The sequence below is a fragment of the Larimichthys crocea genome, unplaced genomic scaffold, assembly GCF_000972845.2.
Source record: "Larimichthys crocea isolate SSNF unplaced genomic scaffold, L_crocea_2.0 scaffold239, whole genome shotgun sequence".
NCBI lineage: Eukaryota > Metazoa > Chordata > Actinopteri > Sciaenidae > Larimichthys > Larimichthys crocea.
The window spans coordinates 270,333-297,381 of record NW_020853172.1 but is presented as its reverse complement, the minus strand read 5'-3'; the positions used below and the strand labels follow the sequence as shown (position 1 = coordinate 297,381).

General features: G+C 44.7%; 2 protein-coding genes across 7 annotated transcripts in view; one reads left to right on the top strand and one right to left on the bottom strand.

Moving 5' to 3' along the window:
• Positions 1-445: 445 nt before the first annotated feature.
• On the top strand, positions 446-23,879 carry mmrn2a (multimerin 2a). 2 transcript variants are annotated; one of them, XM_027275876.1, is made up of 11 exons: positions 446-647; positions 7,540-7,662; positions 9,232-9,338; positions 10,641-10,721; positions 14,987-15,160; positions 18,875-19,263; positions 19,344-19,535; positions 20,373-20,879; positions 20,979-21,342; positions 22,163-22,648; positions 22,773-23,879. In XM_027275876.1, the coding sequence occupies exons 1-11, from the start codon at positions 460-462 to the stop codon at positions 23,183-23,185; spliced, it is 3,024 nt and encodes a 1,007-aa protein (XP_027131677.1). In that variant the 5' UTR covers positions 446-459; the 3' UTR covers positions 23,186-23,879. The 2 variants fall into 2 exon arrangements, with proteins under 2 accessions (XP_027131677.1, XP_027131676.1); XM_027275875.1 differs by having other exon boundaries at positions 22,160-22,648.
• usp54a (ubiquitin specific peptidase 54a) overlaps positions 23,290-27,049 on the bottom strand; it is a 45,633-nt gene continuing 41,873 nt past the window's right edge. For 4 of the 5 annotated variants that reach the window (XM_027275871.1, XM_027275872.1, XM_019262765.2 and 1 more), the window contains one exon: positions 23,290-26,955. In XM_027275871.1, the coding sequence (XP_027131672.1) occupies positions 26,330-26,955 (626 nt within the window). In that variant the 3' untranslated portion in view covers positions 23,290-26,329. The remainder of the gene's footprint in view (positions 26,956-27,049) is intronic. The other variant, XM_027275874.1, reaches the window with a different exon arrangement.

The following is a 27,049-nucleotide window of genomic DNA, read 5'->3' as shown; positions in this document are numbered from 1 at the left end:
GTGAAACTGGATCATATTTTATGGAGGAAATGTTTTCTAGGTTTTCCCTCTGATGTCCTCCGGCTGCTCCGCCTCAACTCTCTGTGATTTACAGAGTTAAAGTAAACTGTAGCTGCCGTTAGCTCAGTTTGTTAGCCCGGATTGTGGAGCCAGCTCGATCAGAAATGTGACCCCTTTTGAGACTGTTGAAAAGATGTGCATGTGTTCCTCGTTACAGTCTTTCCACGAGTTGTGATCACTTCTCGATTATTTATTTGTGTTTTGTCATGATGCTGGATGCAGCTGGAGGGAACAGGGCAAAGCTGTTGGTCCACCCCACATGGAGAGAGAGAGAGTCATGAACACTCTCCACCAGCAGAGGAAATAGGAGGTGTGGCCTCCTCCTTACTCCCTCTCTCCCTCTCTCTCTCCTCCAGCTGTTTAAAAGCAGCTGTTGGACGTGCGAGCCTCCACTCTGTGATGTGGACGAGAGCAGACATGACAGCGGTGGGAGAACTGGTGCTGGTGCTGGGCTTACTGGTGAGCGCTCACTGTGAGCTGAGAACACGAGACCATGGGGTGGAGGAGGAGGAGGGGGAGCTGGGAGCAAGAGGAGCAGGAGGAGCAGCAGCAGGAGGAGGAGGAGGAGCGTTCCCAGCCCGGACCGGGTGAGTCCAGATGAAAAAATGTACCTGAACTCAAGGTTCACTTACTAAACTTTACCTGATCTGTTGAGGGAAACTGCGATTAGTCAGAAAATAAATCAGTAACTTTTTTTAATAACTGATTTAGTAATCAATCAAAAATGCTAATTATTTAACGCTTTCTCATGTTTTATATCACAGTAAACTGAATATTTATGATTTCTGGTCAGGTTTGTGACACATTATTTTATGTTTATCATGTGTTCTTTGTAAAAAAGTGTCACCAAATACAACATGTGAATTCAGAGCTGTGTTGGTGGTCCTGACCATCATCGTCCTGTCAGTAATAACAGATTAAACTATTATAAGTTATTATCTGAGATCTGGGAAGTGGCGTAAAGTAAATTTACATTCACAAGTACAAGTATACGTACAATTCTGAGGTACTTTACTTGAGTATTTTTAACTTTATTAACAGACAATTACTTTTTTTTTCTTCACTGTATTTATTTAACAGTTGCAGTTATGAATGATGTAACGATTACCAAACATTTCAACTTGTAATCTTTCACAAACGAGCGGCTGTGTGTCTCGTCACATTTCAGATGTCTCCGAGTTATCAGACTTTTTCCCCTCTCAGCGTCTCACATGGTTTCGTTTAAATAACCGTTTGAGACTCAAACAAGTCAAATTAAAAAGATTAGATAAAAGTCCAGAAACTGAAAACAGATTTGTCTATCAGAACTTTGTCTTTCCTCTCCCATTAATCATCTCAGGTTTATCTGGCGACCCTTTGGAGGAGCCTGACCCTTAGGTTGGGAACCACTGGACTGAACTACATAACTTCACATAGAGTATGTAGTTCAGTGTGCCGTTGTATTTCTAATACAGACAAGCTAAAGAAATGAGGAAGTTGACTGAGGCATGCCCAACTACCGAGCACTATTGTGAAACCTCAGTATTTTAATATCCTGTAAGACCAAGACTTCCTGATATCAAACTTTTGTATCGTTTATGTGACGCCTCTCGAGCTTTGAAGGTAAATTCAAATTTATTTTGTCGATACAAAAGATCATGTTATGAAATATGAAATAAAATCGTGTGTGAACAACTCTCTGAAGAAGAAGTGACGACCACACACACTTCCAAAAACATCAAGGCCTAAAAGTTTAGGATGGTGCAATAACACACACACACACACACACACACACACACACACACACACACACACACACACATACACGAGGCACGCCTAATACACAGAGAAGAACCAAGCAGGGAGCATTTAAATGTTTTGACTGCCAGCATGCTTATAATAGGCTGGTACCACCCAGACTGCTACACACACACACACACACACACACACACACACACACACACACACACACACACACACACACACACACAGCCCAGACGCTGAACATAAATTTTATGATTTTCTGAGTCTCAGACAGGATGTAGGTGTCCTCTTTGTGTTTGTCCTCACAGGTTTCACACTGAGCAGAAAACAAACTTTAACAGCAGTTTATTATTTCACGTCTCAGCTACAAATAAAACCTCAGAGAAAAGTCTGTCTGTCTGTCTGTCTGTCTGTCTGTCATCTACTTTGGTCTAGACTGAATGATATCAACAACTATCGGATGGATTGTGATAAAATGTAGTTCAGTGTTTGTCCTCGGGATCTTATTGTAACTGTAATTGTAATACATGAACACTTCATCCATATTTCTTCCATGCCACTCTTAACCTGACTTATTTGGGGAACCATTTTGTTAAAATCACTAATTTTAAGACAGAGCACTTTATTGATCCCTGACGGGAAATTCTTCTGTTACAGTCGCAGTTACTGTACAAGTATTAAAAAAAGACAAAGCAGGCATAGGACATAACAAAAGGCCTGAGGTGATCCATAGAACTAAAATGCCTAAGGGAAGGAAGGACGGACATATAGTTCTATCTGTGTAAAAAGACATACAGAAGAAAAATATACATAACAAACAAATGTCCAAACAAAATGTGCAATCTTAGTCGGAGGACGAGTCAGTGTTTTGTGTCGTGTCGTATGTCCATATCCAAATATTGAGAATGAGTCCCCTCTCTCCCTGCACAGAGGGAGAGGTCATTGAAAAGTGAATGATTAGATTCATAATCTCGTCCATTTCACACTGTGCATGGACCACCTGATTTCAATAGATAACACTTGTGGAAGACAGAGGACTAGATGTCATTGCTACGTGTTAAGGCTCAGAGTTATGGCCGCTATGATTGACAGGTAGGTGCTATGGCAGGAGGCTTGTTCGAGCACCCAGCCATGTCTTTCTACTGTCAGTGGCATACAAACAAGGAACTGAGCAAGTTACGTTTCTCAGCACACGCATTCCAGCTTACATTTGTCCTTTTTTTATATTATCATTCTTCCAGAAGTGAAACAACCTGCGGCATTTTGAGAATATGTTGGAAAGCGGTGAGATGTGTGACAGACTAAATAAGAGGATTAAATGTCTCTTGTGACATTTCTTTGGCGCGCGCTCATACAGGCCTCCGTCATTATTCTGACCCACATCCATGCATTAAACTGCAGGACCCGTCCACAGATTCCCTGATAAAATGAGATCCCTGAGGGCTCTTACCAAAACAACCCTCCATTAGCTCTAAGACCTCCCCGTCAACCGCCCCCCCCGACTTTAAACACTGCTTTAATGACATCGTTCACAAACGGAGCTCTTTGTGCTGCGAGTCGCCGCTGTGTTGCTGTAATGGGGAGCAGCTTTCCAGCGTTTTTTTAGCCTCAGCGTTATCTGCGGAGGCTGAGGGTTGAGGATTGGTCGGGGGTGGAGGGTTAGGGGGGTGGTTATACACGTTTTAGAGGTCAGAGGTCAACAGGTAGTTAAGCGCTGATGAAGTGGAGGCGAAAAACTTTGTAATTGGTCTCAGACGAGAAGATCTGAGACCTAAAGGAGCATTCAGACAGATGAATGAACTGCTACAGTTCATGCTCTTATTTTGAAGTATACACAAAGTCGACCTGTCTCTTCTTTGCTCCCATCACGTCCAGGCTGAGAGGAAGGATCTGTTGTTTTGTCTCTGTGTCGTCCTCAGCTGCTTGAATTGCTGCTGATCTTGAAAACCTATCAACGCAAAAGAGCCTCTGTTTGACTGAACAGAAGAAGAAGAAGAAGAAGAAGACGCTCAGTGGACAGACACATTTACATCAAAGACAGCTGAACCTGCAGATAACGTGACCGTGAAGGCATCACTGAACGCCTGTTCAGCCGTTATCAGGAGGCCGAGACACACAGCTGGCAGATGAAAAGGACGACAATCAACGTCCGAAGGAAAGTCTGCGATTTAAAGACACTTCTGTTATCAGACTGATGATTGTGCAGGTGGATCACTTGTGCTGCTGAGTCTGGACGTGGCTCTCAGCTTTTTCTGTGGCGGGACGAGCTGCAGGAGATGTCTGAATGCCGTCAATCTGCAGGATTAAAAGGCGTGGAGAGGACGTGTGAACCAAACACAGACACTTGCTTGTTTTATTTTAGCCTGGCGTTAAAGGCCACTAAAACTGTCCCGAGGCAGGACTTTTAGTGACTGTTACAAAGTCAGGGGGATGAATGAGGTTGAACGATTGTCCATCCCGACCGCCTAAAAATCTTTCTTTTTGACCTTGCACCTCCAGGTTCCTGATCGCATGTGAAATAGAAATAAAGTTTTATGAAGCCAAGAAGCTGTGACGGAGTTTAAAGTTTATAAACTGTGCACACGATTCTTTCAAGACCAAAATTACTGACAACAAGCAATGAAATAATTGAATTGCACAACATATTTTGTGAGCAGGATTTAATAAATCATGTGGCTGAATTTGCAAACTGATCCATTTCCAATTCAAGTTGCTCTCCAGAGGATGAACCCTTTAGGTCTTAAAGGTCCCATGACCTTTTCCTTTAGTGCCACCCTCAGGACAGACAGAAACCGCTCTGTTCCTATGAGAGATGCCTCCAGTTTGTTGGTGTTTGATCGTCAGGAGTCTCATTATTCAGACTCTGGCTGGTTCACAAACATCTTTCAGATCTGAACCTGAACTCTTGGAACCGGCAGCAGAAACCCTGCAGTTTGTTTTCCTCGAGTCTCGCTCTGGAACAGAGACGTCTCTTTCTTGTGTTCACTAAAACACAACAAAGCTAAAAAAGTAACAGTTTTACAGATCACAGCTGTGTCCCCGTGACACTAAAGAAGAGATGTCTTCAGATTGTTGGTCCAACATGAGAAGTTTTGTTTGAACAAAGAAAACAAAGATCAACCTCCCAACCCGTCAAAGGTTGGTACCATCACTTCCGTCTGTTGCGCAATCAAGTTATGAATAATAAATATGATGGACCTGGTAAGATTTTCAAAATAAAGCTCATTTATGAGTTTAAACGATCACAGTTCAGTTTGTCGCGTAATATGTGTCACGTAATGTAAGTTACATAAAGTTTAATGGAGTCCGTGTTGATTTCTCCTCCTGTGCTTGTTTGACCCGTCCATCCACCCCGACCTTCTCCATATGTGGACTCCATCACTGTTTATACTAAGTCACTTGACGTCATCAGCACATAGAAAGTTGAATCTAATCTGATCTAATCTGAAATAAAAACATTACACCATACGGGGGCGTCCAGAAATGACGATAGAGGGGTACCTACAGCGTAGCTGGGAAGAGGCTGACAAAAAGATGATAAATGAGCACAAAGGGACACAACTCCATGACAAATGGGCACCACCTACTGCTTATCTTGTCATGGCGGTTGTGGATGGAAACGAGCCTTTCATTTTGCTAACACGTTTGGATGGAAACACGATGTGTGTTCCTTTATTTCTTACCTGGAAACAAGCAGGCTCTCTCTCTGGAGTTTCTAAATACATTCTGGGAAAATGCACTTCTCAACTTCAGGAAATCCCAAACGTTCATCACTAAAATATCATCTTCTCTGACAGCGAGAGAGCATCCAAGGAGGATTCTCAGTGATCCAACATAAACATCATTTGGTGAACTTTCAGTTTTTGAGAGGAGGCGTCGCTTCGTCTCTCCTCAGAACATCTTGTGTGCACTGATGATATCAATCAGGAGGAGCGGGAGTTTTCTACAATCCCTCATGTGCTCAATCTGCTGCACATCACGTACCTGAGCGACAAACTGCAGGTGATAATCCTGCTTATACAAAACTGGAACCATTTTAGAAATGCTGTTTTTTTCCCTCTCATATTAATCTGCATCACATGAGTGAGGAAAGATGAACAGAGTTCAGTCTGACAGGACAAATTAACCTGAAGGTGAAGATTAAAGATTTATTCTCTGATGTAGCTCCAGCGTCCTCAAATCCCCTGTTGATGTTTTCAGACTCACCTGTGCATGAAAGTGCTCTGGGCAGCAGAAGAGTGAGCCTGAGGGTGTGTTTGGATAAAACTAGACATGCATACTACTTATTATACTCTGTATAAACATTTATATAGTGCACACTAGTCAGGGGTTAAAGCTCATGGTTGTATTGAGTGCAGGGGTGTGGAAAGTTCCTAACAGAGATGCCATGATAAGAGCTGTTTGATTCTCTAAATGTAAAGGAAAGGAGCCTCAGTGCTTCCCTTCTTATCTCCTTTAGCATAGGATACACCTTTATAGGACCATCCTTTACCAAAGGAAAAGAGATAATGCTGTCCCACAATTCAGCAGTTCATGCACTGTTCAGCACATTCAGCACATGCTGTCCTGACCATTTAAATGAGTATTTAAAACATTCAGTGTGACGGTCAAAGTGTTTCTGTGACAGGTGCACGATGTTCCTTTGTAATATTAAAGTCATATTTTTCACCACGTCGTCCACGTTTATATATCCTGCATGAAAAAACACTGGGGGAGAATTATCTTTGTAGTCCATCTTCACATCAATAACATCCACCGTCGCATAACAATGTAGGTTAGTGAAATTGCAACACAGCTGTTCTTTCTAAGTCCTCATGGAAAGAGCAGCATTTGTCCCCGTCACTCGCTGACACATCCACAAATGCAGTATAATCATTTTTAATTCAAGAAATGAGGAACTGGGACATGAAAGCTTTGCTGAGCACTTCGTTCTGTGTGCTTTATCATTAGTTTCGGTTTTGAGCCGCTCTCTTTCTGTTAACTTAACTTTTCCTAATCGAGGTTTGTCTGTTTGTTGGGAGGAAAAAAAAAAACTCTTGAACCAAATATTTTGTCATGAATGTGAACTCACAAACAGACTAATGGGAGAGCTCCTGTCTGACTTTATCTTCTAGTGTTCATCCTGATGACATGTGGAGGACTATTATCTCCCCTGCAGAGGAGAAATGTAGAAAATAAAGCATAATTACACTATTTGGACTAATTACCCTTCTTTTTCTTTTTGGACCCATTATATCATTCTACTATCGACTACAGACCACATGTTAACTGTTAAGAGACGTTTCATATGATGACACTCGCTCCAAATCAACTGTGACTGCATAAATTTACATAGAACACTAAATGATTATTTAGAGGAGAGGAGAGAGATTTTGGCTTTGATAGATTCTATAAATCCAAAGTGAGATAATTCTAGTTTATGTTCGTTTGAGGACGTACTTCCAGAAACACACGAGTGATTGTGAAACGTCAGGGCTGTTGGTAACACTATCGGTCTGTGAGTGAGCAGACAGGAAGCAATGAGGAGGGGGAAGAAATGGTGATAAACATATTTCCAAAATCTGTTGGTGGTCAGTTCGGACCATGTTTGACCTTTGACCCCGAAGAGGAAGGATGCAACCACAAACTGCAAACAAGCAAATTCAGCAGCACTTGTGTGTTCTCAAGAAATGATCCGTCATCCGTCTTCCTGAAACACTGTGTGTGTGTGTGCGTGTGTGTGTGTGTGTTGTGCAGGAACTGGTGTGCGTTCGTGCAGACGCGTGCGGTTACTGTGTCGGTGATGTGTGGAACGGAGAGTTACATCGTCAGATCTCAGAGTCCCTGTCCGAGCGGGTCGCCCAACTGTCAAGCAGTCATGTGAGTACAACAATACTCTGTGTGTGTGTGTGTGTGTGTGTCAGTGCTGGTAATGTACTAATACCACACCCTATTAATACTAATTTATGTAAGTATGTTGGGTACTTTAATTTTGAAATGGTCCAGTTTTCATTGGATAATTGGTGAAGACTGAGTCATCTCGTGGGGGTATAAACACATTCTGAGTTTACCTGCTCTGTAAAACACCTGAAGAGTCGGACTCTGCTGGACTAGGATGAACAAAGTCCAGACAAACAGATTAATGCAGGAGGAATCAGGCGAGTTTGTCTCAGTTTGTGTAAACTAAGCTGAGCTGAGCTGAGCTGGGGGGAGACACTGCAGACAAAAACATATCTCTTCATGCGCTGATGGTCACAGTTTGGACCATTTTGCTTCTATGACATGTCACACTTGTGGAAAGAATCCAAAAATTTGTTGTCCGTTTGCAGATTTTACCAAATGTTACATTAGATAATACTTCATTTGCACATTTAAACAAAAAATTATTGTTTTAATGTCAATAACCAACTGGTGAAGTTTCACGGTGATATCTGTAAGTTCAAATTCTGACCCTATTCATCTGTAGTGTCCCAAAATGTCTGAACTTTACGATCTTTAAATCTTTAAAAAGCTTTTTTTTTCTCCACAAATCTCGACATGAGCACACCAAGACCTTCCAGTTTGATCCCTGTCTAATATTCTGAAGCTTTGTTCTTAGATCATTTAGAGCTTCATTTACACAACATTTGATTCACAAAAGAGCTGTGCAGTTTCATGCAGGGATGCGCATGTATTTGACAGGTTCTCAGCGTGTAGAATATTTGAAATGTGCATGATATTGATCAAAATGTGGCAGTCAGGAGGATGTTAAATAAAAAGGTAAAGGGTATGTGTTAATGTAACGCATAGAGCCAACAGATTGTACCTTAATGTGAGGTGTAAGGTCTGAGGTGGAGCACGAAGCAGTAGAGAAAGATTCACCTGTAGTGTTTACTGTTGATTGACTTAAATATGAGTTCAAACCTCTGAATGAGTCTCATGAACTTTATTATTAGGCTCGAAAAATAAATCTGAGGGTTTGTAAGATGATTAAAGGAGGAATTTCTGTTTCACATCATATGGATCGTATCTTTTTCCAAAGAAATACTTTTCAGGCCCGATGAGAGGTCGTGACTCACAGTTGTTTTATTTTTAACTGTCTTGGGTCAAAAGAGGGGAACACTCCTCCACACAGACAGAAATAAACGTCCTGGTGGGAAACTCTTAATCATTTTTCGGTTGGCCCAAAAGTAGTCAAAATGAAAATATACCGCAGCTCTGATGGAAGCAACATTAGTCTTCTTGAGTGTTTGAAGCTGACGCACTGGAGCTTAATTCTGACGAACAGCTGAAGTCAGCTGCTGACAGGAACAGTCCATACAAACCTGATCCAGAGTCACAACATCCTGTAGAAAAAAAACCCCATGAACTTCACTTCAGCTTGGACAGATTACAGTGGTGGTGGTCCAGCTGAAATCTGTTTGACTTCCCGTAAACTTTAATCAACTTTCCGTGTGTCCGTGTTTGCAGGTACAAGCAGGCCGTCCGGCCGGTCTACAGGCAGAAGCAGCAGATAAACACCGCCCTGCTGTGGCGTTGCTGTCCGGGACACGGAGGACGCAACTGTGAGGATATAGGTGAGTCAGCTGATCCATCCTTGTTACCATGGCAACAGGCCAATTCTGATGGACCCAACAATTTTTGTTTGCATTTGTTTCTGATGTAATCATCATGAATTGACAACTTTGCAAACAGTCAAACATCAACCAGGTCACCAGCAGCAGCTAATACATATATCATCATCATATATATGTATCACTGACTAGTCCACTGTCTTTCAGCCTTTTATTTCACCAAGCTCTCACCAACCACTAAAAGTCAGTCCCACATTTACTCTTGTCCGGCGGCTTCTTCCTCGCTCACTCTCTCCTTTTCTCTTCTTAGCTTCCTCCGTCAGTGTCCTCTTCACTCTCTTCTCCTCTGCCATTACGTCCATAGAGGCTGCTGAGCCTGGTTACATTGCCCATTTGCCCAGCTCCTGTTCTGGCTCCTGTTTCCCATCCACCTGAGGGTTAAAACCTCCTCTTCTTCTTTGTGGTACAAACACTAACACTCTCGCCGGTGCTCTGAGCTCACAGACCGGGCAGCCCGGCTAACAAACTGAGCTAACAGCAGCTACAGCTGTCAGCAGTTTACTTCACTGTCCATCATAAACTCTGTAAATCACAGAGAGTTGAGGCGGAGCAGCCGGAGGACATCAGAGGGAAAACCAGAAAACATTTCCTCCATAAAATATGATCCAGTTTCACCAGAATCTGTGAAATAGTTGCTGCTGTGTGACTTAGTGCCGTAAAGCGTTACGTACTACTTCGTTAAGTGCTTCTTAAAATATTCTCTTAAGCTTGACATTTAAGTTTGATTTACATAAAAAAATAAAAAAGCAACAGTTAAAGGATAAAAGTGCTACATAAGCTGTCCTGTTGAGAACTGTTGAAAGTCATAAATTCATTGAGTGTAATTAAAATAAACACTTTTTTTCTGTGCTGGAGTCAAATTTTCAAATGTTCTTTTACAAAAACAGAAAAACTTTGGTATCGCTGAGGAACTTAATTTATTCCAGATTCTCTGTGTGTGTGTGTGTGTGTGTGTGCGTGCGTGTGTGCGTGTGTGTGTGTGTGTGGGAAACTGCAGTGTTTACCAGATGTCTGAAGGAGGACGTCCCCCGTCTCTCCTTTTCTTTGTGCAGAAACTCAAAGTTCATCAGTAAAAATAGAAAAAAAGAAAATCGTGTAAAACTCGTTTCTGCCGTCAGACTTTGAGGTCTCCATGCTGCTCATGACAGATGAGTCTTAAACACTGTTTACTGCTTGAAGTGTTACAACAAGACAACGTGTCCGTGTGTTTGCAGTCTGTTTTAAAGCTTGTTTTGTCTCCGACAGTCTCTGACAAACAGCCGGATTCTGGAAGCTCGGCTCCGGTTGGAGGAACTGGACCGGTGAAAACGGAGCATCGCGCTCAAGGTACGACGACACTGCTCAGCTCCGCACACGCATTCAGCTTTGTTGTCATTACTGGATTGGTATGGTAACATGCAGTCTAACTTTTTGCACCTCGTTGAAGGGATAGTTTGAGATTTTTGAAGTTGAGATAGAAAGTCATCACCACCTCTTGCACTAGGAAGATCACGGGTGGAGTGAAGTGTGAACGTGTCCTTCCCCCACCCACCTGTGCAGGGCCGAGGCAAAGAGAGTTAAAACAAACAAACCCTACCGTCCACTCTCTCTCCTCAGCCTCATTAGCTGTAGCCCTGTGTCAGGCTGCTGTGACCTCTGACCCCATCATACAGTGAACTCCCTCCTCCTTCAGTGTGTGAGTGACTCTGTGTTTACAGGCCGAGGATGTGGGAGGGTGAGGGGTTTGACGTTGGTGATGGAGGAGGCTCGCCCACACCCTCTTCCCCAGGGAAGGGAGGTGGGGGGGTGGTGGTGGTTGGACCTCCTCCCGACCTGAGCTGAACGTTTATCGGAGCAGAGCGTCGCTCCGTACTTCACCGCTTCCTCACTTTGTTAAAGAGGCAGGAATGAGTCAGACCGCTCTGACACGGAGTGTGTGCTTTCCCACAGAAGCAGTGAATAAACTAAAATAAACCATAAACGGATTTTAAAAAGGCAGGATCACAGACGATTCGGAGATTTTTGATGACACATAAATGTTCCTCTTCAACATCATGAACACTCAGCGACTCAGGAGCGAGCACGATTTGAGCTTAAAGCACTCTTTGGAAACATATGGACTCAAAAATCACAACGTTTAATGAAGTAGGCAACATCTTAGTTGTAGTTATTCATAGATTTTATAGAATTTTAGGAGGTTTTGAAGTGATAGTTTGAGTCACTGATCCATGGTCAGTGTTTTACCCAATGACTCAGGCAGTCATACCCTCTTCTGCCTCCAATCTTGGTGGAGCTGAGGCGGGCTGACTGAAGCCTGGTTGCTCAAAAAGGCCATCTGTAACAACATCCACCTGTCAATCAAAGCGTCCACGCTCTTAATCCTGCATAACTTTAAGCCTTAATATAATGTGAACAGGTGAGTTGTATATAAATTCACCCTCAGTACAGTTGTCATGAACGGGGAAATTAGCTACAGAGACCAAAACTGTTTTTTGTACCAGGCTGTAAACATGTTTATTTCTGCTGTGAAGTTGGACATTTGGACATGGGGACTTATGGAGACTGACTCACTTCTGGAGCCAGCCTCAAGTGGACGTTAGAGGAACTGCAGTTTTTAGCTTCTGTTATGATGAGGCTTTAAAAGAACAAACTGAGCACGCAGCTGGACAGAGCAGACGTTAACTGAAATACTGCTGCTGTTCTCTGTGAAGAACAAAACTCTAAATACTCCTCAGACAACAATTCTGTGTGACTGATAATCTCGTTGAGCTTCCAGCTCCTGCTGTTCTCTGCAGACCTGTGACATCACATCCTGTTTCAGCGCGGCGTGTGGAGACAAACATGGGCGTTCACGTGTTTGGTGCAAAGGTCTCGATCGGGGATGGCTCAGTTTAACCAGACCAACTCTAAACAGAGAGTCCGGAGGTGACCTCAGCCTCAGTGTAGTACTGCAGTACTGCAGGATACACGCCGTGTACATAGCATGAAATATTTGTACTATAAGCGGCACTGAGAACTCTGAGAATCAAAACAGTCGATGTTTTTGGAAAGAATAACGACTAAAATAGACCTTTGGCCTTTAGAGGCTTGATTTAACAAAGAAAGACAAACAAAGAGGCGGTCACACACACACACACACACACACACACACACACCTCGACGTAGTACAGCCCGCTCCCACCACGCCTCCGATTGAACTGACTTCCTGTGAGCTGAAGTCAAGGTGATTAAATCATCAACAGAACCGCAGCCCAGCAGAGACAGACTGGACACAATAACAGGAACACCTTCAAAACAAGTTGGTGAGTCATCGAGACTTTACAACCTGCGCGCAGGTGTTTCTATTATTGTGTCCACTTCCGTCATAGTTCATCAAATCCTATCTTCTTTTTTTTTACTTTCCAAAATAAGATCCCATGGTCGTCCACGTTCTCGAAGCACCTGACCACCGCTGATCTAAAGGCCGACACTTGTACTGTGTGCTCCTCTGAGCTGCAACTTCATCCACCAGCTAATCCTGCTCAATGATCGGATACCGCAGCGTCTTGTTGGCCTGAACGCAGCCGTCTAAAGTGTTGCCAATGACCACTTACAGGCTGCAGAGGTCATTACAGCCACAGTATGATCAAACATACTGATGACTTCTCTTGTGTATGCTGTGTTCAAACCACCGAGCAAATTTCTACCTCATGTTACTCACTGGAATACTCGCAGGATCATTTGTTTTTGCTCACGCAAGTAAATATTCGCTCTTAATCTGGTTTGAAACAGCAGGTTGAATCCAAAAAGAACAGACGTTTCCGTCCAGTTCATAGCGAAGTAAAGCTAAAACTGGAATCCTGGCTCCTCCAGTCTGCATGTCAAAGTGTCCTTAAGCAAGATACTGAAGCCCAAATTGCTCCTGAAGTTTGTGCCATCGTGTTTGAATGTGTGTGAATGATTAGCTCCCAAACTGACGAGCGGTTGGCACCTTGCATGGCAGCCAATGGCATCAGTGCGTGAATATGTGCCAATGGGCGAATGAGACATGTTTTGTAAAAGCACCTCGAGTGGTCAGAAGACTGGAAAGATGCTTTATAAGTACAGTCCATTCACAAGGGAGTGAGACTTTAATATTTTCAACTCCTGCAAATGACACAAAAATGCAAAATTTGCATCAGTAGTCGTGTGAATTCACGTCTTTACATTGACTTTGGATGCAATCTACATGTGTGAACGCGGTGTGAGCAGAGGACAGCAGATCTGTGTGTGGTTTCATGTCCAAAACCAGGACCTGAGTGCTTCAGGCCAAGATTACTCTACGATTTTAAAGCAAAAGTTTCCGTCCAGTTCAAATCTGTTTTTAGAACAATGCTCACGGCCTGCACGTCACGTGTTGCTGTAATCTTTCGTCCTGATCTCCTCCTTAAAGCGACTCCAGTTTATCTGCAGCAATCTGAGAGCAAAGTAAGTAAATGTAATTTTACCAGCATGTCCTGTGTGACTGCAGAGTACCCGTGTTAGCCTGTGGACTTCAGTGAGGTTCACCCCTCCGATATCGATGTACACACAGGCATCGTTATTGTTTTAAGACGGACTGAAAACCTTTTTCTGCTGAGTTGAAAATGATGACGGAAACAGATCTGATGACGCTTCACTTCCTCTGCTCTTTGTCGAATCTCAAGTGTTGCACGAGTCGTGGATTTTCTGCCCTCCGCGCTGACTGCAGGTCACTGATACGGAGCTCCCTGTTCCTGCTGTCGCTCTGTTTCTGCCACTGATTCAACGTTTAACAATGCTCGAGCTCAAAGCGAGAGAAAAAAAAAACTGAAGGAAACTCGGCTGAGAAATCCCCAAATACATCAGCCTGTCTCACTCTCTACTTGTCTGCCTGACTTCCTGTTCTCTCTTCTTCGAGAACACGTTGTGAAACAGTAAATCAAAAAGTGCACAATATAAGAGCCGCTTGAACTTGTTCAAGAGTACAAGTTTGAAACAAATATGTTGCTGTGGAAGTAATCTGATTACTTTTTTCCCTGCTTTAAAGCTACTAGAATAACACACCTGAATCGCTATGTATAGGTTAGGAAGAAGAACGATATCTCTGGTTCGTTTTTGTCTAAAACTGTGTTACAGGAGTGTGGTGATAAATCACTGGAGGACTCAGGAGTAAGTTGCTAAAGTCGGGCTCAGATTAGAGGAGTTCTGACCCAGTGTAGCCCAGATTTACATTAATGTGTGTTAAGGGGTTTGATCTGGTCTTAAACCTGCCAACCTCTTCATCTCCTCATCCAGACTGTAGCCTTCTGCTTGTTTTTCCTCAGCGTCACATCGAGATCACCTTTTAATTTCAAACCTTGTAACGTGTGCATGTTTGAGATTAGAGAGAGAGAGCACCGTCTGAAGTTTCTTCTCGTGTACGTGATCCAGCACACTTTCAAAGTCGGTTTAGATGTTGAGGAATCCAAACACACCTGGATGCTGTTCTGCTCGTGTATAGATTGATATGAAGAACCAGATTTCATCCTGGATTTGATCGAAACCAGGACTGTTGATGTAATCATTCTCCATGTCTGCACAATCGCTCATGATAGTAGATGGTGAAGTCTTCTACTACTACTCTCCTCTGTCAGATTACCGGCAGGAGCAGCTCGTCGACGTGAACCGTGAACAGAACGACTATCAGGGGCCCGTCAGCGAACTAAACGTCGACACCGACGACACCGACGACACCGACTTCGATGACAACCATGAGCACAATACCACACCCGCCCCCGGCCCAGCACAACACACTAACCTTCAGCATGGTGAGTCAGCACAAAGTACTTATTATTATATAATTAAAAAACCTTATTATATATAAAATCATTAAATAGTTAGTTTGTATTGTGTTTAACAGACGATCTAGTTCCCACAGGCATAACTGTCTTCAAGGCGTTCACAGTTTTGATCCTTCGTTGTTGCCTCTTCCTGTCATTGTGAAACCAAGCGTTGGATTATTCACGCACTAATGGGGAACTTGAGTTTTAGACACACACTGTCTAAAACATGAACGTTCTGCAGAGCAGCTGTGTAGCTCTGTGTGGTGACTCTGGCTATATTTTGATATTTTGTCGTTGATCTGTCACAAGGTCGAAGTTTGGACAAAACAAACCGTGTCACTTTGTACATGTTTTATACAAAATAGTTTAAAATGAGCTCCAACATGATTCAACTTAATTAAACTTACATTCTTCTACTGAAGTAACAGAGTATTTGTACAGTGTAGTATTACCACTTTTACTGTGTGCAGGCAGGTGGATAATAATACTACGGCTGCGATAAATATGTCTCATTCACATCCGATAAGATAAGGTACACGGAACCACAAAGACACACACACACACACACACACACACACTGAGCTCCATTCCTCTGCAATGACACCTCCTGTAACAATGCACATAAACACACACACACACACACACACACACACACACACACACTTCCTCCACAGGAAATCCTCTCTTTCTTCTGTCTCACATTGTTTCTGTGTGTGTGTGTGTGTGTGTGTGTGTACACTATAAGATGACACTATATTCTACCTCCTGTGTCATGTGTGTATGAGATCATACACACACACACACACACACACACACTTCCTCCGGTCCTGCGTGGAGCTCTTGTTTGGGGATCAGCCTCACTCTGAGGTTCCCACAGCGCTCTGCTCTCTTTGACCTTTGACCTCACTGACCAGTCAGCATGACATCATCCTTACAGGAACACTCTGCTGAGTTTTTTTTTTGTTTTGTTTTTTGTTTTTTCCACCAACGACTAAAAGTCGACCTCGGATTTACTCGTGTCTTGTAGCTGCTGAGCCCAGTTACATTGCCTGCTTTCCCAGCTCTGGTTCTGGCACGACATCTTCGCTCCACTGACTGAAAGTGTTACATAATTCTGACCTGGAGTTGAAGTACAGACGTACGAGTGACAGAGACACTGTTCACCTGTAAACAGGAAATGTAGTTGCCATGGAGACAGAAAGCCAGCTGTGGGCGGCATCATCTCCGTTCTTTGAGCCTGTGTTTGTTCATGTGAGTTATTACAGTTACCACAAGTCTGAAAGAAGACTCGAAATGAAATGACAACTGCATGAGAGAAACGTCTTCTGACAGTTCTAACATCATCAGATCAACAAGCATCAGATTCATGAGATAACGACGTCTTCAGGAAGTCACACTGAAAGACGTCGACGTGTGTTTCAGATCTGTGAGTTCGCGTTTGACTCGACACACAATTCTTCTGAGATAACTGTCACGTCAGAAGCTCGTTACAGTCGTCACTCTTTCAGCAGCTCCGTGCTGTGTTGTCTCAGTTTCGCCCACGCGACTCATTAAAGTGTCTTTTTTTTTTAATTGTGACATTTACAACAAAACGTCAGAAGAAGAAAACAGAACCACAGACGTCGTTTTGTCCGAACAGGAAGGCGGCTCGGCTCGGCTCCGTAAATCACGCTGACAGTCATTAGATAGAAACGCTGCCAGCTGACCGAGGTGCGTTGGATTTCAGCCTCCGAACAGCCCTCCTGCACCGCCCTCACCCCTGCAGCTGGAGGTGACCTGGAACTTCCTGTCGCAGCTTGGCCTCAACTGTACCGTGACCTTTGACCTCTCTGTGCCTCGCAGCATGCGGGGAAAACGAGTTGGTGGTTTGTTGTAATGAAAACAGGTTGTGATGAAAGAGTGTCTGGACTCTGTCTCTGGAGGAGAGCGACAGCGGTGACCTGAGGCAAACGCACACTCGTGTTTGTTTGTATTTCTATACCTGTGAGGACCCTCATTGCCATGATACATTCCTTAGCCCCTAACCCGAAACTGAACCTGAACCCAGCGTCAACCCTAAAACCAAGTTTGAAACTTCAAAGAGACTTTTGATGAAGTGAGCACGGGAGAAACTTTCCAAAAATTAGAAAACATATAATCAAGAAAGCAGCAGGCGAGCAAGAAAATGTTGATGCTGCTCCTGGTGGACTGTAGCCAACTGTAGCTGCTGTTAGTTAATGTCAGCTTAGTTTGTTAGCAAGGCTGCCCAGACTCTGAGATCAGAGCACCAGAAGGAGGAGGAAGAGGAGGTTTTCAGGCCGGTGTCGTGCCAGAACCGGAGCTGGGCAAGCAGGCGATATAACCGGGCTCAGCGGCCTCTATGGACAGAGGAGAGAAGAACTCGCAATATAAACAACAAAGAGTCAAAAATCTTTATTTCTGTGTTCAATTCTGTTAGTGAGCATCTCTTAAATCTGCAGTTTAATCTTGAAAAAAATACATTTATTAGACACTGATCTGTGGACGACTCACATACAACTACTGCCAATGTGTTTAATCCAGGAGAGCAGAGTCATGAGCTGCCCTACTCAGCCTCTGATTGGCTTATCCTGATGTTCCAACAGGAGTCCCAGCCAATCAGAGGCTGCGTAGTAATTCTTATTTTTGTTTTGTTGCTGTAATTTATGCAAAGTGATCAATTATAGTTTATGTGGAGCCAATTCTTTTTCTTTTTTTTTTTTTTAACCATACTGAAAGGCTGAATGTCTACTTTAACATATCAAGTACAAAATTTATATATATATATTTAATACAAATGTTATTTTATTACATTTTGTTCCTGATTCCTTCTGCTGGGATTGGGATAATCATGTTTTCTTTGGATCAGAGGAGTCCAAACCTGCTAAAGAGTTTTCAACAACACGTACTGAAGGTTTGATCCAGATCTTAACTGTGATCTAATCTGACTTCAGAGTCCATTTTCTGTGTTTTTCGGGCAGGTCCAAGTTTAAAAAGACTTTCACCTGCCAGTTTCTCGGATCGATGCGATTGAAATTGATGGATTAAAGGTTGGAGTCAGCTCTTTCTCATTTAGAGTCTCTCTCTATTAGTGAGGACGATAAATAGCAGGAAATGTAAGCACAGTTTGGCTTGTTTCAAACTCCAGAAATAACAACACGCGGGATCAGATGAATCCACTGAGCCCTGAGGCGTCTCAGATTGAAAGAGATCCAGCTGGAGGGCCGTCAGAGTCCTGCGGTCCGTGTGTGTGTTCTGGCTTCACTCTGTCAGTCTCGACTGAACCAACAGAAACAAACTGTGAAAACTCATCTAATCTCTCAGTCTTTCTCCTGCTGTTTGACTCCGAAGCCCCTCAGTGTGTCCGAAACATCAACATCAGTGTTTCCAGAGAGAGCCCGGCAGACAGAAATGGCAGCATTGAGGCTCGGGGACTTTTTTTTTTTGGAGGGGGGGTATTTTTGTTTCCCTGCTGGATTGTTTTCCAGGCGGAAGGCTGCGTTATGTTTATATTCCAGTTTGGAAACTAAACTGGTTCCATTATAGAGCAGAGCGACCCATTACAGGCCCCCAGAGAGCCACGAATCCCAGGCAGTGTGTGTGTTTTTGTGCGTTCGCTTGTTAAGTTTAGCTTTGTGTTTTCGAGGGTAAGAAAAGCTTTCTGTGATCATGTCTTAAACATAACATCCCTCCCGTATCCAGATGTTCCTGCTGTCCTCTCTGCTCCCCACATGATGGCCCTGGTCATGTCCCAACTGTATCCGGTCTTGGAGGGCTTCAACCGTTCACTGGAGCACCTGAGCCGGCAGGTAAGGGACCTGGCCCGTGACGTGGCCCAGCTGAAGAGCGCCCAGCCTGTGGTGGAGCTGCAGGCAGGGCCCCCTGAGCTTGATGAGGCAGCGGAGGAACGCTTGGATGCCAAACTGGACGAGGCGTTTCAGCACGTCAGGGAAGTCCAGAGGCAGATGGAGATCCAGCGGATGGACATGGAGAGCAAACTACACTCCCAGCATGCAATGCTGCACTACAACCTGACCAGCTTTAAGACGGATATTGACATGAAGCTGAAACGGCAACAGAAGATGCTGCAGGTGAGTGGGACAACAGGGAGTTTTTTTTTCTGTCCTTAAATAAGACCAGATGATGAAATCTATCCTGTCTCTGATCCCAGATCAGCCTGCAGGCCATGAACGCCACGCTGTATGAACTGAAGCTGGACCAGGATCAGGCCACCGTGGATCAGCCGGAGGATCAGCCGGAGGATCAGCTCCCTCCCCCCAACCTGCAGCAGCCCTTAGACACCTCGAACATCTGGGAGGCCATCGAACGCCTCGACAACATGGTGGTCAACAACACGGTGAAGGTAGGTCGGACTAAAACTGTTTACGGTCACGCATCGGTGCAAAGCTAACCCGCGTCCCCTTGGGACAGAAACATCCCAACAATAGAAGATTATCTTGTTAGAGCCTCTTCAGTGAGAGGACTGCCTGTCTACCATCAGTAACTCCAGAAGACCAGCTTCATGAGGTCTTGAACACAGTCTTGAAGGAGGACTCTGCGATCCAACTCATCCCAAACCATCTCAACCGGGGTTAGGTTGAGGTCATGTGACACAGCACTCCATCACTCTCCTTCTTGTTCAAACAGCTCTGTTTGGGATCATTGCCCTGATGAAAAACAAACGATAGTCCCACTAAACTCGACCCAGATGGGATGTCACTGAAGTATGCTATGGTACCCGTGAATTTTCAATAAATCGTCACTCCATTACACCTTGGTGGGAACCACACATGCAGATAAAAAAATATTTCTTTGCAGCAATTCAACCATGAAGGCCTGATTCCTCTGCACAGTTGATGTTTAGATGTTTAGATTGGTGTTTTCTGAGGCTGCTGTAATGAACTTCTCTGCAGCAGAGGTAACTCTTCCTTTCCTGGGGAAGAGACAGTTTCAGGGTGTTTGATTGACTGACCGTCACGTCTTAAAGTAATGATGGACTGTCGTTTCTCTTTACTTAGTTGAGTAGTTCTTGCCATAATATGGGTTGTGTGTCTCAAACACATTAAGAAGGAAAGAAATCCCACTAATTAACTTTTAAGACGGCACTCCTGTTAACTTGAAATCATTCCAGGTGACGGCATCATGAAGCCGAGTGTTTAAAAGCTGAAGAAAATCATCTTTATCTCATGTTGTGGTGCAGGTGGGCGGCCTGATGGAGGACATGGAGGTGACCTCGGGGAACGTCCAGCAGCTGAGGCAGGACTTGAAAAAGCTGGGGAAGCAGATCAACCAGACGGGCCGGAACAGTCAGATCCAGTTCATGGAGACGGGGCTGGAGGTAGAGGCGGCGAAGGAGGTGGTGTTGAGGCAGGTGAGCGAGCTGGCAGGGAACCTCAGCCAGCAGAGCGACTGGCTGCAGGAGATGAATGGGGACCTGCAGAGGATAAAAAGGGGCCAGCTGGAGACAGACTTAGACGTGGACCACCTGTACACTGCCTTTTACAAGCAAAACACGTCTGGAGACTGCGAGTGTAAGGAGCTGAAGGCCGCCGTGGCTCACCTGGAGAGGGGCGTGGCTAATGTGACGGAGCTGGCCAATGAAAACCGATTAGTCCTGGAGGATAACAGCGACATAGGAGCGGTGCAGTGGGGCGGAGCCAGAGACTGGGAGCCAGTGGTGGAGTCGCTCCAACAAGGCCTCCAGGAGGTATGAAGAATAAAATCATTTAAAGCAACGCTGCTTTATTGGTATTTTTTAGTATTATTACGTAGAAGTTTAAACATGCTTTTCTTCTTTTCCCTGCAGGTGAAGGAGTCTCTGGCCTTGGAGCAGACCAGGACCAGGAGTCTGAAACACAGCCTGACCCAGCTGAGCAGCTCGGTGAATGACGTCCTGGCCGAGTTCCCCGTCCTGAAGGAGGCCAACAAACAGTTGGTGGAGAACATGCAACGACTGTCTGGCTCCTTCCAGTCTCTGCTGAAAGACACCATTCGTCACAGTGACGTGCTGGAGCTGCTGCTTGGGGAGGAGGTGCTGGATTTCCTGGAGTGGCCCGTCGAGGATCAGGAGGCCAACTCCATCCCGGCCTTGAAGGAGCAGCTGGGGAACCTGCGGGAGCAACTGAGGTGGCACAACCTGAGCATCACCTCCCTGCAGGGCAACAGGCCAGGTATGAACCTCCAGAAGAGAAGGAAGCCTCAACACGTTGTCACGTTACTTATACATGTAGCTTAAATAAACTGACAGCTGTACACGTGTATTTGTACAAGACACAGCAGCAGCTGATACCACTGACCAGTCCAGCAGCAGTCAGCCCAGCTCGGCGTCTGTCTTTCAGCCTTTTATTTCACCAAGCTCTCACCAACCACTCAAAGTCAGTCCCAGCCCCGGTTCTAGCATGACACCGGCTCTGCTCACCGTCAGTAGTCCCATCTGGCTCCTCCTCCTCCATCTTGTCTCAGTCCAGACCCAAACAGAAAACATTTCCTCCATAAAATATGATCCAGTTTCACCAGAATCAGTGAAATAGTTGCTGCTGTGTGACTTAGTGCCGTAAAGCGTTACGTACTTCTCCCGACCCGGAGCCCAAAGTTACATAGTGTGAGAACAGACGTACGAGTGACAGAGACACCGTTCACCTGATCACAGGTCAGTGTGGATCAACAGGAGTTAAAATCTCAAAGGTTTCAGTCTGAACTTGTTGTCAGTCAAATACAGCTCTTTAGCAACATCTTGTGGCATCTGTGTGAAACTACAACATGGCACAAACATTTTAGTTTCATGTCTTCACTCCTAAACTACGACTTCTATTAGTCTACTTCAAAGTAGACTACGATGCAGTTTACACTACAAACGTCCCAAACCACCTCAGAAACTGGTGTCTGGTTGTAATCCGATTACCATAAACGCATGTTAATGTCAGGTGTGAAGAGGACCTCCAGGTCCAGGTCACCACTTCTTCGACTCATTTTTGACTCTGCTCCCAGCAGGCAGAGAGGAGGTGCCATCTGCTGACCAGCCTTCTCCCTCTGACGTCTGGCTCCCCGGCAGCATGAAGAGGAGCAGCGGCGAAGTTCCAACCAGGGAGCGCCAGCTCCTCCTCCTCCACCCCGAGGGGAGGCGTCCGGAGCACAGAGGAGACGGCAGCGATCTGTGGAACCTGGAGAAAACGGTGGAGGAGCTGGAGCTGAAGGTGCTCCGGCTCGAGGAGAAACCCTGCAACACTACTGCTGAGAGAAACACACCTCCTGATGGCGTGGAGGCCAAACTGCAGGCGGAGGTGATGTGGCTGAAGAGAGGCCTGGAGGAACATCTGAGGATGTTCAAGAACGTGTTCAGTAATGCCGACGTGCTGGCGGGATCGGACGCCACGCTGGAGCTCGATAAACTGTGGCAGCTGGTGAAGAACAAAGACGGGAAGAAGGAGAAGAAGAGAGGAGGGGGAGGACACCATCGAAACAGGAGGGATGCATCAGGTGGGTGTAGACTTGGACACAAACCTCAAGTCAGGTTTCAGGATATATATGGAGACATATGAAGTGCAGAGAGAAACCTGTGGTGGAACCTTGTACTCACTCCTCCTTCTTCTTTTCTCACCAGGTGTTGTTCCTCTCCCATCCAGCCTATCAGAAGACTCTCTGCTCCTCGTGGCCGAATCTCCTCTGAGCGTCTCAGATGGCATCATCGCGTTAGAAGCATCTTTAAACCGCGGTGAGTTCTACTCCGACACTGGCACCTTCACGGCTCCAGGGAACGGGATCTACCTGTTTGTCCTCACCTTGGACTTGAGGCCGGGTCCCGCCCAGGTAGTCCTGAGGAAGAGGAGTGGGGGGTCGGGTGGAGATCTGGTCTCTCTACACCGACAGGAGGTGAGGGAGGCGGGGCCGGTCACTGGTTTGAGCCTCCTGCCACTGAGCGAGGGGGAGGAGGTGAGGCTGGAACTGATGGAAGGAGCTTGGACGGAGTCTGAGAACAATGTGTTCACCGTGCTGCTGCTACGCCGAACCACCTGAGGACGCTGTGGACCAATCAGCTGACAGCTGGAGGAAAGACACTGATCAGAAATTGTTTTAAAAACACATTTGAAATGAGAATTTAACGTTCAGTTGGTGGAGGCTTTTTTTTTTCCAAAGCACGTGTTTGGAGGAAATCAATCTGATACTAATCTGTTACTCCTCAAGCCTGCTGGACCGACGCTGGATGAGTTCCAGCATTTAAAAAAAGGGATAGAACAGTTACCATGAAAATATTATGACTGCTGCCCAGGGAACTGAACCCATAATGCCTTTCAGCCTTCGTGAGTGTTTGACTGTTAACTCTGATTGGCAGATGCGCTGTTGACCCTGCAGTGCCACTTTAACCTGATTAACTAACGCCAACCAGTTTCTACCTGAGGAATTAGAAAAGTTAAACGCGTCTTTGAAACTGAGACGGACTTCATATCATCTGTCTTTTAAGAGTTTTTATTTACTTTATATAAAGAAAATAATTGTATGCAAAGTCACCTGTGGCTGTGTTGTTTGAAGAGTACCAATATCATTCCATAAAAACACAAAGAGCAGTATATATATATATATTTATATAAAGGAACAGCTGAGCCTTTTGTTAGAAATGAAAAAAAACAACAAAATCAATGTTTATGAATATAAGAAATAACATTCTTATCTAAACTGTCACCAACCTTAATAAAAAAAGTTTTATCTGTGAGTTGCTGTATGATGTTTTTGACACGTTCATGTTGCTTCCTCATCACGTTTAAAGCAACACTGCGTAGAAATGGATGTTACAATTTTAGCTATGTACTAGAAGCAGAGGAACCACCAGTATGTGGTAGTAAAATGTCCAACTTCACAGCAGAAATAATATATAATAATAATATGCACACTGGAGGAAGTGAAACTCGTCTGTAACTAACAAATATCGGCAACCAATAAAGTAAAGAAGTTGAAGAACTGTTGGTTTAATGTTACTAATTTAATACTGTTTGGCTTCAGAGGTAACAGCTTCATGTACGTGGCTTCAACATGCAGAGAATGAAAACGAACGACACTCTCAACTTTTCCATTTTAATCGTCTTATCATCTCTGTTAAGTCTACAGTGTAGAAAAATAAGCATCAAAAATATACCAAAAAAATCAACAAAATAAAATCTGGCAAAGCAAAAAGCCAAAAAAACAAAAAGAAACAACTTTGACAAGATGAAAAAATAACTTCTCTATCATTTGAATTATTTTTAACGAACTGGTCTGAACAGACAAACTTCAACCTGAAATGAAATAAAACTGAAAAACAACAGTTTAAAGTTTTGAGGCTTCAGTTTGAGCGACATCACAGATGAAATGATCAAATCATATTTAGTACTTCTTATAATGATCAATATATTCAGCAGGAGAGATTCAGAACAGATGTTAGATTCAGACCAGACGTGGGGGTTCGTTTGTTGGGATTCTTGGCAGTAGAGCAGATCAACTCTGCAGAAAGTCCTTCAGTTTGTTCCTTCATGTACGAAACTGACTCGAGCTCCTGAACTTAACGAGAAGCTTCTCTCTGACCGACGTCGAAAGAAATCAGCAACAAAGCGCGTAAAAGAAATCTATGGTCAACACTTCTGAAGTGCACTAAACTGGAGTTAAATGCAGTCGAGATGCTGCACTAAAAAGAAAAAAAAGAAAATGATCTGCATATATCATCGTTACAATAAATGTACACCAAAGTCTCAAGGCTAGAATATGTCTGAAAACATCATGCTAAATATTAGCTGCAACTCTGTTCAAATAAAAGCTTTAGTTATTAATCTAACGCACAGCCTCGTGTACAATATAAGAAGGCTCCACATCCCAAAAACAAGGCGACTAAACTACCTTTAGAAAATTAGATCAGGTCTATAGAGTATATTCAGGTTAGGCAGGTATATCTATGCACAACTCAGTCTGCAACAAGCTACAAAAATAAATAGAGGAATAAGTAGAGTAGATTTATATTCAAAGTCTGAGACACAAACTGCAGAAAATCTCCTTTTTCTACTTCCTGTCGCGTGTCAACGTCCCTCATTTCTCCACCTGGTGTCAGATTCAACGTTTCAATGAAACTGAATCTAATTAATTACAAACTATTCTTATAATCATTAAAAAAAAGATCCAGTGTGTCAGATTTAGTTTTCATTACTGTTTAAACAATAATAAGAATCGTGTTTCTGCTGTAGCCCAGAATGGACAAACGAAACACCAGCAGTAGTCAGTCGGGGTCACCCCAGCTTTAGACTCTCAGATCTTAACAACCAGACATTTGCTGCATCGTCTCTGTAACGTTACCACACGAGAGGTCGAGGTTTGGATGACGCAGAATGGGTGAGTTCAAAAGCAAGCCACCGAAATGTGTCTACCTTTAGTTATTATAACGAGAAAACTTCAGTTAACCTAAACTATTAACGAGTCAATTTTCTTTGCTGAAAGGTTGAAACACTCGAGGACAAACCAAACAGACTACAGACATATTAAAGCTGTGAAATACAGATTATATTCAACATCAAGTCAATCGACCAGTTTATAAAATGTCAGAAAAACACTATAACAATACGAATTAAAAATCACCCTTCAAACAGGAACTATTGAATGATTTTTACTAAATCAATGATTGATCAAAACTAAAATCGATAAAAGAATAATTTTCTTTCGCTCTGAAGCCTGTCAAGGACTCGTTAAAATCTGACACCAAGTGGAAGAAGACAATAACTGACAGCACGTCAGCAGCGGTCTGATCACGTCCGGCCTTCGTCTCGTGATCCTGGTCTGTATCATGGAGTTTCATTACAAATCTAAATGTGCTTTAAATCCACAGACCAGATGTAGATCCTGTCTGTGTGTTACAAGTCTTTCTGTGGCCTTGTGACGGGATGAAGACCACGAGGGAGGGACAGGTGAGACGGGCCGGGAACAACACATGCAGAGTGACGCTGTGGTTTGTTGTTATGGAAAATATACCGAGCGATTCTTGAAGATTTCTGTGTGGTTTGTTTCCTCAGATGAAGCTGCAGACCCCAAAGAAGCTCTGAATTTGTCGGCACATTTTAACTTGGTAAACTAATGGACTCTTCCTCCTGTGGCGTCTGCGGTTCCTGTCGGGGGGTGTGCACCCTGTGACACGAGGCTCAGGCCCGATCAGCTGGCTGGGCGGAACCGAGCCACGTAAGCGCCACAGGATGGGCAGTAAGGGCGTGACGGCTCAGCGGGAAGCTGCTGGCAGAGCGAGCAGAGCACGGCGTCCCTGCGGGGCCGGGCCAGAGGAGGCTGGTGAGAGTTGGTCCGCTGGAGGGTCCGGTGGTGGTGAGCGGCACGGGGGTCTCGGGAGGAAGAGGAGCTGGGTTGGAGAGTCCTGTAGTCAGCGTCCCGGCGCCAGTCGCTCTCAGGGGGCACGTCCAGGCGACGTGGCTGAGGGGGGCCTTCCCCTGACATCCGGAGGTGCTGTGGAGCGGACTGGGTCCACCCGTTGACTTTACAGGGCAGCGACGGTTGGCGGTAGTGACCGTTAGTGTTGGCGATGTTGTTGGCAGAGCGTCGAGGGTGGGACAGGGTGGCGTAGAGACTCTGTGGACCCGGTGGCGGGGCAGGACTGGGGCCGGCTCTGGGCCTGGGGAGGGTGGAGGTGGTGGGAGGCGGCGCTCGGCGAGGAGCCCGGGGCAGAGTGCCGTAATTCAGCGCGACGCTGTGGAGGCTTTGACCTGAGAGAGCTTGATGCCTGTCAGACACAACCAGAAACTGCTGCTGCTGGACACTTGGTCCAGGTCCTGATGAGGAGGGGGAGGAGGAGGAGGAGGAAGAAGAGGAGGAGGTGGAAGAAGAGGAGGAAGAAAACAGGAAAAACAGTTTAAGTCGATGCAA